This window comes from Mytilus edulis, chromosome 3 (assembly GCF_963676685.1).
Source record: "Mytilus edulis chromosome 3, xbMytEdul2.2, whole genome shotgun sequence".
Classification (NCBI taxonomy): Eukaryota; Metazoa; Mollusca; class Bivalvia; order Mytilida; family Mytilidae; genus Mytilus; species Mytilus edulis.
Window position 1 is genome coordinate 29914793 of NC_092346.1, and position 12709 is coordinate 29927501.

At 31.7% G+C, this 12709-nt stretch overlaps 1 protein-coding gene across 1 annotated transcript in view; it reads right to left on the reverse strand.

Moving 5' to 3' along the window:
• Window positions 1-4169: 4169 nt before the first annotated feature.
• The window catches only part of LOC139516188 (son of sevenless homolog 2-like), a 45078-nt gene continuing 36538 nt past the window's right edge, over window positions 4170-12709 (reverse strand). The window contains exons 21-24 of the mRNA XM_071306098.1: window positions 11967-12139; window positions 10897-11013; window positions 9840-10080; window positions 4170-8875 (exon numbers count right to left, since the gene is read on the reverse strand). Coding sequence (XP_071162199.1) covers window positions 8454-8875; window positions 9840-10080; window positions 10897-11013; window positions 11967-12139 — 953 coding nt within the window. The 3' untranslated portion in view covers window positions 4170-8453. The remainder of the gene's footprint in view (window positions 8876-9839; window positions 10081-10896; window positions 11014-11966; window positions 12140-12709) is intronic.

Below are 12709 nucleotides of genomic sequence, written 5' to 3' on the forward strand. Positions count from 1 at the left end.
CAGTAGTTGTTTTATGACATTTCTCAATTTTATTGTTGTCAGTTATACATATCTCTGTTTCTTTCTCACGCTTTCAGAAGATTAGTTAAAGAAAGGCAAACGATACAAAAGGGAAATTCAAAATCATAAATGAACAAGAATGTGTCCGCACGGGCGTGCGGGCGGGCGGGCGGCAATCAAATGTTGTCCGTGCATTAACTCATGAACCGTTCAATCAAAGCTTTTAAAATTTTAATATGTTGTTACTGACAACTAAATGAAGGTCAAGTTCAATAATGGCGATTTTGACTTTTACCGTTCAGGAGTTATGGTTCTTGAAAGATTGAAAAATGAAGTTTCCAGTAGTGTCCGTGCATTTACGCATGAACTGTTCTACTAAAGCTTCCCAAATTTTAATATGTTGTTACTGATGACAAAATGGAGGTCATGTTTAATAATGACGATTTTGACTTTTACCGGTCAGGAGTTATGGTTCTTGAAAGATTGAAAAATGGAGTTTCCAGTCTTGTCCATGCATTTACGCATGAACTGTTCTATCAAAGCTTCCCAAATTTTAATATGTTGTTACTGATGACAAAATAGATGTCAATTTTAATAAAGACGATTTTGACTTTTACCGTTCAGGAGTTATGGTTCTTGAAAGATTGAAAAATGGTGTTTCCAGTCGTGTCCAGGCATTTTCTCATGAACCATTCAACCAAAGCTTTTGAAATTTTTATATGTTGTTACTGATGGCAAAATAGAGGTCAAGTTCAATAATGACGATTTTGACTTTTACCGTTCAGGAGTTATGGTTCTTGAAAGATTGTAAAATGGCGTTTCCATTCACGTTGTTGCATTTACTCATGAACCATTCAATCTAAGCTTTTCAAATTTTAATATGTTGATACTGATGACAAAATGGAGGTCAAATTTGATATTGACGATTTTCACTTTCACCATTCATCAGTAATGGTTCTTGTGATATTGCCAGGACACAAATAAATATTAATAAATCTGGTTTGCTGTCGTTGTGACAGCCTCTTGTCTATGTTTAGTGGACCGTGAAATTGGAATAAATTCTCTAATTTGGCATTAAAATTAGAATGATCTCATCAAAGGGAACATGTATACTAAGTTTCAAGTTGATTGGACTTCAACTTCATCAAAAACTACCTTGACCAAAAACTTTAACCTGAAGCAGGACAGACGGACGAACGAACGGACGCACAGACCAGAAAACATAATGCCCCTCTACTATCGTAGGTGGGGCATAAAAAATAAAATGACAACACTATGGATAAAACAGAAAGATTCCAACAGTACACAAAACACAACATTTCAGAATGAAGAAGACCCGGATGCATCATACCTTGTATGCAAATACCTTATGTTACAAAGTTTCTGTCTGTCATGTCAATTGTCTTTGACCTTATTTTCATGGTACAGTGACTGCATGTACAATTATTACAGCTTTTTATAGTGTCATGTGATATACTCTATGATTATAAGATAACTATAGTTGGTATATGGCTTCCTTGCAAGGTCTACATGGGGTCCACCTGAAGTCAACCTTATTCTATGGATCATTGATCAAGGTTAAGTTTATACTGTCAAGTCCTTATCTTTAATTCTGTAAGCGATAGGTCAACTGTATTTGGTATATGTAATGATAGTTGGGTGAACATGTTAACCTGTCAGGTTTCATCTGTGTTTGACCTCATTTTCATGGTTTAGTGCACAATGTTTAGTTTTCGGAGTCTGAACTATATCAATGAAACTTTAAGCAAGATGGCATTGTACTTGTCTGTCTAACAGATTTCATATGAACTTGACCTCATTGTTAAGGTTCAATGGACAATGCTTAATGTTTGAAGTTTGGGTTATATCTCGTATACTATAAGCAATGAGGAAACTTTTTTGTGTATGGAATGATTATACAGGTGTACATGTCTGTCTGGCAGGATTTAAACAACCTTGACCTGATTTTCATGGATCATTGTATTGGTGAATGTTTGAAATCAGTGACCCATATTATAGTAAGTCATCATTTTGTTTGAAGTTCGTTTCAAAGACATCATCTAACTAGAACTGGATAGTAAGCATTAATATTTATTTCACAGCACTCACTTTATACTAACAACCTTTCACTTGGGCAATCTGCTAAAAATCTGACTGCAATTTGGTAAACTGTTATAGCCATTGCTACTTTGATACCACAAAGGTTCTGGATAAGCACAGTAACAATGCTTTATATTTAAGCATCAGAACAAGCAATTTGCACCCAAGACTGATCTTAGAATCAAGGTCAATGTAAACATTTTCACAGACCTAATATTCATTTCCTCTTGTTGATAGACAGAAGCCTGTGATTCAGTTGTTATCCCTTGTATTTTTTTTTGTGAATTGTTTTGTCATAAATAAGGCTGTTGATTTCCCCCTTTATATATATTGTTTCATATTTTGGCAAGCAATGGCATCATATATCTAACTATGCAGCATGGGTTCTGCTAGTTTTGTATGGCCTTACAGTAACCTATAGTTGCTCACATCCATGTCATTGGAACTTAGATGGATGATTTTCTCATTGACAATCATGATCAGACCACATGGCCTTATTTTTATAAAGGCATATATATAAGTATGTGTGATGTAAAAATAATGAATGGAACATGAAATTTAATGATCCCCACCATGTTTGCCACCTTATCAACATTAAATGGGCATCATTTACTATGGATTCATTATTATTTGTTGGAAACCAATTTTCATGGTTTTCTTGGTAACCTGGGAACCACAAATTCCAATGTCCAACAAATTACCAATTTTATTCAGGAACTTAAGCAGATTTTGGCCAAACCACAAAATCAAATATCCACAAGTTTTTCTCAATCCAGGAAGATTGATACCCACGAAAATAAATGAATCCACAGTATAGATTTCTCAAAAGTCAAAAACCTTTAGCCTTGAAGCTATGCTTTCCATCTGATCTAAGCTAAATGTTCATTTGTTGGGAAACTTCTTTAAATTAATCTTATGAAGCAAGGTTAAAACTGGTTACAGGGTTTTAATTGAAACTACATGACACCATTGTCTCTGACCAACATAAATTGATGATGGTTACATGTTCTACCCACTATTTCCTTTACAGCTGATTTCCTAATGCTTGCAAAGTAAAACTTTGTTTGGCTTGCTTGCTTTGTTTGTATAATTGTTAATACAAGTTTTGTAAATAAGATTGACATCTTTAAACAGATTATATAGGCATTGTTTAACCTGAATATATTATGTTTGAATTTAATTGGGTGTTATCCTACGGATTATATACAATATAAAAACCAAGCAAGCAAGCTACCCAAAGTTTTGTTCTACATGCATTAGGAAATTAGCTGTAAGTTTCAGAGAAGATTGGGTAATAAGAATAAAAGATTGACTCAGGTTTTAGTTTTGATTGAAACTTTTTACCCCATGACAAAACCTCAAATACTTTGTATCCTGCAAAACTCTGTACTGAAATAACTATTCAACAATCAATATTTTCAACACACTTTCGATAGAATGTATTTGTGATATAACTATAAAACTATGCAATAGGCATCTTTTCAATGATTAAAAACAAAATGTCAGCCATGTAGTTGAGAGAAAAAAAAAGAACTGAAGAAGGCCAATGGCCGAAACGTCTTGAAAAATTGGTTTATTTATACAATTATAAAACCTGATTTATATCAGACCAATAAGCCAAGCCTGATTGATGTAACAGCTTCCAGGTAACATTCCACAGGATATATGGAATACTTATTCTGTGTTAACCAGTCTTTTCTCTTTAACATGTAATACTTCTAAATGCTGCAGACTTATCTGATATTAAGGCTGGAGATGGTAATTTTTTAAGTCTCTACTTTTGACCCAGTTAAGATTAAGCCAAACAATGCATTAAGTCATAGCATGTGTCTTATAACCAGATTGTTATTCTGGTGCAACTTTGTGTAAAAATTTAACTGACAATCAAAATATAGTCTATAGAGCCAACATTTCCTCACAAAAACGATTGATATTAAGTTGATGGCTGCTAAAAGTTCAGCAACAAATATTACATGTATAGTCACTCTGACTCAGGACAATAACTCTTGTTGAAATATGACTGTACTCTGCTTCATACTAGACCTCTAACAAAGTAAACACATTAAGTCTTATTGATGTTGTGAAGAACTTTTATTGATATGAAACAATCACATAAGGCAGTCTTCAAAACATAAAAAAACCACTGCTGACATTACTGTGGCATTGCACTGGATAAATGTATCACACAAAATCATGTACCAGACTATGTCTTAGAATATTTATTACTGAAATGGAAGACCGTCCTTAATAGACGGGCACCTATGTACTTTGGTTAATAAGCAATTTGTCATGAGAATTTTTATAAAGAATGAAAAGAATGACCCACTGTCTTTCAGAAAATATGGACAAAATAATTGAAAATGTCAGAATAAAAAAAGAGGGTGACTAAAAAAATCAGCCATGTTTTTTTTTTTAATCTAAAAAGAACAAAGTGAGTAATTTTTGTGTACAAAATAATCATAGATGTATGTACATTTTTTAACTCCTGCGATAAATGATACTAAAGTTCATAAGGTCTCCACTTGCACATGAACAGTGAGGAAAATTCTTTGGCCATAAAATATATTATGCAATTTATGCTAGCTGGAATTAAATAGGCAAATCTTCTACTACAGTTATCAATTTGAGGTAAATCAAACATTTGCATCTTGGAAAAAATTGTTACATTGTTTTACAAGGGAGACAATCAGACATTATAATTTAACGAGTAAGTTAATCTTTATTTTAACAAGTCTTGAAAATTTAAAGAATGTTCAAGAAAAAAATATTCCCCAAAGATTTTGTTTGAAAGATTTAAGATGGAGTCTGGTACATATTTCTATAACATGACTTGTCACTAAACCAAATATATTTCAAAACCAGCTGTACTAGGAGTCCACATCAAAACAACTGACCAGTTTTTCATTATGACAAAATTTCATTGTATAAAATAAACTCCTACAAAAATGTAAAAGGAAATATGAAAATAACAATTAAGAAGGTAGACCTAAGTTAAGGGAAATAACTCTTAAAATTATCAGTACGTTTATGTCAAAAAATTTCATAAATATATTGTAAGCTTCCAGGTAACATAGATTATTTTCAATCTGATTTAGGTAAATGCTTAAAATATATTAATGAAACTTGGCTTTTACAAACGCATCACTGATTTTAATAGTTATCTCCCTGAAATAAGGTCTTCACCCTTAAATAAACATACAAAATATCAAAACAATTACTGTTCTTCCTGTCTACAGGTCTGAAGAAACTATAAATAAATTCGAATTGTTTTCTCAATACAAAATAATATTTTTGGCTTCACAAATTTTGTGTTCAAAATTGTTCAATATAAAACTTTATTAAAGACTAAATATATGGTAAAGCTAAATTTTGACATAGACTGTCTCAGAGTATTATAAAGAACTGTTAGAAAAATTTTGCAGCCTGGTTGATAATGTTGATTGTTGTTTGCAAAATGTTTCAAGTGGCAAATATTTTGTGCATAATCAGGAAGGGGTTGATGCTACCAACGACTTCCAACCAGTTTATATCCATCAATTATAAAGATTGTGGTTAAAACTTTGACTTTGTATTGTTGTCATGGGAACTGAACTAGCTCCTTTGTAGTATCGTGTGAATTTTTTTTATATTGGAAGACAATGTTGACATATAGATACAAATGGCGGTAAACTTAGTTTACCTGATAATATTTTTAAAAGTATTTCAAGTGAAGAATGAATTTCAATTGGTTGTTTTAAACCTAAAAGCAAATTGCGACTCATAATTAAGATGAAATTTTTTTATTTCTTTTCTTTCTCTTTAGCTTTTGTATTAGTTTGATCTGATGTTATGATTGGCTGATAATTTTCTCCCCCTGGAACCTATATTTAAGTTCATAAAACTATCTTATAGACAAATATATTTTGCTGTTTTTAAGAAGAGATATTTTAAAGCCTAAAATTAAGAAATGGTGACCTAATTGTCCTTAATGTTAACCTATATATCCATTAATATATCATGAAACCATGTAATGCAGTGCCCTTGACCCAATTAATTCAGTGAGCTATAGAACAGACATATGGCTATTAAACTTAGGACGTATGAAATATAGGTCACAGCAATCATTCTCCCTGACAGATGCTTTCTTCGGTCAAAAAAATGTCTATGCTTATATAAGAATATTCAGAACCTTAAATATGAAATCAGCATAATCTAATAGTAAATGAATGTTAATGTCGTTGGTAGCAAAAAATTTTCTATTTGTTGCATTATTTAAAATATATTAAACTGAAAGCAAAAAAAAATGTTAAAAAATAATATGGAAACAGTGACATCGCCAGCAGTTTAGCAGTAAACAATATCTATGCCAGACAGATTCTTATCAATAAAATAAACAACAAAGAGTTAAAAGCACTTTAAAATCATATCTATCACATTTTTCTGCTACAGAATAAAAATCTTTGGCAATAATCTTTGGCCATTTCTTGACGTGGACAAGCTGGTTCAACACTGTGGAAATATGGCATTGTACAATAAAGCTTAACAGTCAATTGCATTGAGTGTGAAGGTAAATGTAATATCTTAGGTTAGCTTGCTTGCTAGGTGAACCTTGAAGTCATTTTTAGGTTAGGTAAACCATCCTCATTCAAGAGTAGACTAGTCAGACAGATTACTCTAAGCTACTACAAAAGGAGGGTAGTATACCTTACCTAATAATGACTTCACCTTTCAGCTAGCAAGCAAGCTTACTAAACATATTACCTTTACCTACACACTCAATGCAATCAGCTGTAATATATTTACAAACAATCTTTAAATTCCTCACTTAACAGAATATTCACAAACAGGAAATGAAAATCTTTAATATGACTGTATCCATGATAACTGAAAAATATATGATTAAACAAAATGATTTTAAATAGGTAAAGATCATATCTTATCTTTATCTATATGCTGGTATTTTATTAACAGAAATTATTAACTGATGAACGAAAATGGAAGACATTGTGACAACTTGATTTTAAAACAATTACCCATATAAATGCCATATTTCCAGAGTAATATGACAATGATATCTTTTCTCCAATCAAAAAACATTTCTATATTGTTGCAACTCTTGTACATTCTAACACAAAATTGACAACAATCAACATAACAAAACTATTGCTTATTGCAGAAGGCATTAGTTTTTACCTAATTTTAACATTCTGATTTACAATTCATCTAATACATTACTATTCTTAATTCAACTGGCACATATTTCATACATATTCAGGTTGAGATCCTTTTATTAACATAACAAAATACTAATTAACAGCAAAAATCATTCAAGTGTCAATAAATTTTCTTGCAACTCTTCAGTTAAATCTGATATATAACTATTTAATCAATTGCTTGATATTGAAAGCAATAATGTTCAATTAAATTCTTGATTCATACGACTACCTTAGATTTTACCCAAGATGCACCTGATTTACTTTAGTGTCACAAATACCCTTTTTTGGTAAAACTAAACATTCTCTCAAAAAGCTTCATAAAAAATCTAAATAGACTAGACCGTTGAATAAAATTGGTTATCTTGTAGTTTCACTTTTAACTAGAAAGTATCCATGTGTTAATGGACAATTCTCTTTTAAATTTCACCAAGAGCAACTAGTATATAATTTGTTCAAGTTGTAGAGACCATATAAATCTAAGGCAAACCCACACAAATCTAGTCATTCACCATACAATATTAATCTCAATACCTAAATAACTTTTGACTACAAATGAAACTTATTGAGTTGCAAGAAATCAGTTCACACATGATTTGTTTTAACTGTACATGTAAATGTTTGCCTTCTGTAATAGTAAATTAACAATATACAAAGGAACTGAAGAAAAGATATCATTATCTAACAGTGCAAAGTGACATAGTACAACCCTTCCTTTCCATCACTCATTTTTTATCTACAAATGTTTTGCCATAAAAAGTTTCACCTGTGTATAACATATTTTCTATATTCCCATCCCTGAAATGTCCTTCATCATAGTCGTAATCAACATCACTCACACACGCACACAAGTGTATATTGCATTTCTTTTGTTGCTATAATAAGCAACGTCTGATTATCAAAGTTACTAGCTCAGGTAGCACTAGCTAAATGTATTTGGGTCAAAACACTGGAATACATCACAATGATTTGTATCATACGATGACACGTCTTATTTAAGCAAAGAAATTAGCAGCACAGCTGTTTTTTATATTCTGCCAGAGAATATCCCATATCAAACAGACACCATTCTTTGGTAAATTATTATCCAATCACTTTAATCCATGATAGAAACTTCATTCCATGCTCTCTGTAGATTTTGAAATGAAACAACAACATATTCTAGCTACTCTGTTGTCTAATGTGTTTATAAGTCTTTGGCGGCAGTTTAGGAGTAGTTGTCAATGAAATATTTTCCTCCCCGTTAAAGTTTATTGGTATTGTTGGTCTGTCCCTTTCCATGGCACTACACCGTGGTAATGTTGCATTTAAGTTTTGAAAATGACCAGATAAATGCCTCGTTGGCTGTTGTTGTGAAACACTTTGACAGCGTGTAAGTGAGCCAAACATTGAGTCTTTGCGAGGGGGAACGGGAGGCGGCAGACCCCTAGGAGGGATTTCTGGAGCATTGTCAATTCTTGGTGAACCGTCTTCACTATCACGATTTTTCCTCCTTGGCGGTAATGGTGGGGGTTGTATAAGTCCATCCATTGGTAATTCATTTTCTGGAAATTCATTATTTTGTGATGGATTTGTACTGTGGTCTACAAAGTAAAAATATTATCTCTATCAGGATTTTTAGTTCTATTTTTTTTTTAAACAGATTTTAAAAGAAAATAAAATTGAAAACAATAATTTGATTTCATTTGTGTACAACCAAGATGCAGACGTTCCATATTGAAAATGGATAACCTTTACTTCTCAGCTTAATGACCAATGTATTATTGATAGAATAAGCTATACTCCATAGTCAATAGAATTGTTTGGAAAATTTATATAAATGATACATAATATATAATACAGTAAACTAACCTAAAAAACATAGCTAAGTAATTTCTTCAATTTATTAACCAGTGTATTTATTTGTCATTTTTTGAATTTATAATCTTAGCTATAAATTATTTGTTATATAGACATCACCTTTTTTGTAATTATACAGAAAAATATACATGTATTGTTAATTTCCTTTATATAAGTTTTTGTTGTCTCATTAAAAAAAAGAAGAAGAAAAAAGTGTTCAAATGCATAATTTAATCAAATTGGACAATGAAAAGGTATAATGCATTGCCTGTATTCGTGTAAAGGTACATTTTAATAGAGGGACCTGATACCAGAGGAATTAAAAATTCTGCCTCAGTGGCAATAACATAACATATGGCCTGTTTGATTGTGATTAGAAACTTAGTGGTGAGAGCACACAATCCTAAATTGTAGTGACTTGATAGAAAGATAGTTGTTTGTTGATATGGTTAATAAATGTTTATCATTTTTTATATAGATTAGACCGTTGGTTTTCCTGTTTAAATTATTTTGCACTAGTCATTTCCGGGTCCTTTATATAGCTAGCTTGCTGTTGGGTGTGAGCCCACAATTTGACCTACAATTGTTTACTTTATCACACATTTAGACTTGGATGGAGAGTTGTCTCATAGGCACTCATACCACATCTTCTTATGATTGGGACTCTAAACAATTTAAAACATCTGCCTCCTTGGCTACCAACATTACCTATGCCTTGGCCGATTGTGACTGGTAAGAACACGTTGTCTCCATTATGTGGTGGTGACAGAGGTGTGGTAGGGGTTGATGGTGTTGTGTTATGGGGAGACGATGCTTCTATATCAGCTGCATCTTCTCTCATTGAACCAAATGTTGCGTTAAATGGAAATGATGCATGTTTCTGTGTTAAATGTTTTGCTGTAATGGGTCTGATTCCTGGTGACTTCAATGGAAATTCTGTTTTTCTTGCCTGAAACAAATTTTCAAAAGGTTGATATAAATTTTTTTAATTGGTATAAAAGTGTGAAAATATGATGACACATCCAGTGGCAAATAAAATGCATACTGTAGACCAACTTATTTTTCGCGGATACTTTATTTCGCGTTTTCCTCTTTCTAGTCAACTTCAGGGCTACTTAATTTCGCGATTTTCTAATTTACTTGATGTAGTTTGATAAGGATAGATCCAAGATTTATATAATCTGAGCCCTGCTTTGTACTTTATATTGACAAACTGGGTTTATTATTTTTTTCATCCTAGTTCACAATGTAATAGTCCAAAGGAAGACAAGTCATTGAACACTGACACATTATTTTGCCACAAGTTGGTCTCAAATCTTACTCTTTAGCGAAAAAGCATCAAATACCAATTTTTAAGTGTTTTGTTCGACCAAGCCATGGATTGAACCTACAAACTCTTGTATTATAAGAGAGCATTGTAACAGAGGCACATTATTGAAAAAAAATAACTTAAGAATAAGAATGTTTGGTAAAATCATCTCATTTGTATAACTGTAACTTCAGAAATTATTGTGTGCAATTTTTAAAACAATCAGTATAGATAATTATGAATTGAGTGTGTATAACGCTCACATCTGCATAATTTTATGAATGTATTGCCAATTTATAAGTACACCGCGAAAATACCCCGCTATACTGTATAACATAATCAATGTAATTATGATATCAGCTTGATAATTTATTTTTTTCTGTTACTGTTAAATCCTAGCTATTTCTAAGTGACCTGTTTACAACATAATGACTTGTTTTCAATTAATATACATACAAATTTTGGAGGCCTTGTACAGTTTCTTGGTTCTATATCTAATGATTTCTCATATAGGTAATCATTAAATTCCTTTTCTGACAATTCCTCACGAGGATTTAAACTTTCAAAATATTCCTGAAAAGATCAAATCATGCACATTATATTAAAAAAGCTGGAAAATGGGGTATTATATCAGATCTGTTCTAGAATTCATAAAGTGGTGTCCGAAAACATTAATTCTAAATTGATTGGTGATGATAGCCGAAATAATTATAGGAAAATGTCAATAATATTTCATTAATTGCCGGGTTGAATATAAATCTGCATTCAGATTCCCCTCAATCTTTTACATTAAATTCTGGAGTCTTTACAAAATTATAAATAAATATTTTTCAAAATCACGTTTTCTTACTTAAAAAATAATATAAATACACAATTATATTGGGTTAGATCCCATTCCATAACATACTATGTAATGCTGAGTTCACACGTAATTCGAATTCGATTCGCATTAACTAGTTCGAATAAGTTTATTTCGCGTTCGAAATGTTTTACGTCCTAACGTCAATTCTAATTCGAATTGCAATGCGCATCAAATTCGCTTTACTGTCCATTTTATTTTGTATTAACAAAAACGTATTTCTAATGCGAATTGGTTAATTCGAATTAAAAAAGAGTGTGTGAACGCAATTAGCGAATTCGATTTGAATTCAATTCGAATTAAATGTCCGTGTGAACGAGGCATTAATTAAGAAGTTGTGGTATGATTGACAATGAGAAGTATATATTTAGCAGAGTTCAAAATGAAGTGGATGTAAGCAATTAAAGGCAACCCTATGGCCTTCAACATATTGTTTATGTTGGTACTATTTGGTACTTATAATCGCCAGATCATATGTTTTTGTATATCATATAGATTCGTACTAAGCATGCTTTTTCAATGGAAATTGTGAGTTAATGCACTTTAAATAGCAGGAAAACACCCATAATATGAGGGTACTATGACATGATGTAGAAAATCAGGATAAAGTCTGTGTTTAATAATATTTGAAACACACAAGTTAAGATTGGCTAGTTAGTTAACTTACCCGAATTTCTGGCTGAATACTCAAACAATATGGTTGATTTTGATACTGTTGAATTTCACCAGTGATTTCAGCCACTTTCCGTCGCTTACTGAAATTGATTAACCCAGGAGGACGATTGGGTAAAAAATCTAAATTTCCTTCCTCAATCTTCAAAATATTTGTCAGATACATACCTACAAACAAACATCAATTTTACATTAAGTTTACATTATGAACATTAAAGTAATCAAAAAAACATTTGTTACAGTGTCAATTTTAGCAACCTCCGATTTCATAGCAACCAGAAGTATGGCCTCACATTTTGAAGTATTTAAGTAACATCTTCTTGCAAATGAAAGACAGTTATGAACATGGTCTTGTCTAAATGTAACATGGAACAGTACTTTATAGCCCACAAATAATCATTGAAAAATATTTCATTTCAGGAGTCTGTAAATAAACTCATCATAGATACCAGGACTAAATTTAGTATATATGCCAGACGCGCGTTTCGTCTACAAAAGACTCATCAGTGACCCTCGAATCCAAAAAAGTTAAAAGGCCAAATAAAGTACGAAGTTGAAGAGCATTGAGGACCAAAATTCCTAAAAGTTTTGCCAAATACAGCTAAGGTAATCTATGCCTGAGGTAGAAAAGCCTTAGTATTTCAAAAAATTCAAAAATTGGTTAACAGTAATTTTATAAATCAGTGGTCTTTGTTTGTTGCTGTGCGTCATATTTATTTTTTGGTCATTATTTGTACA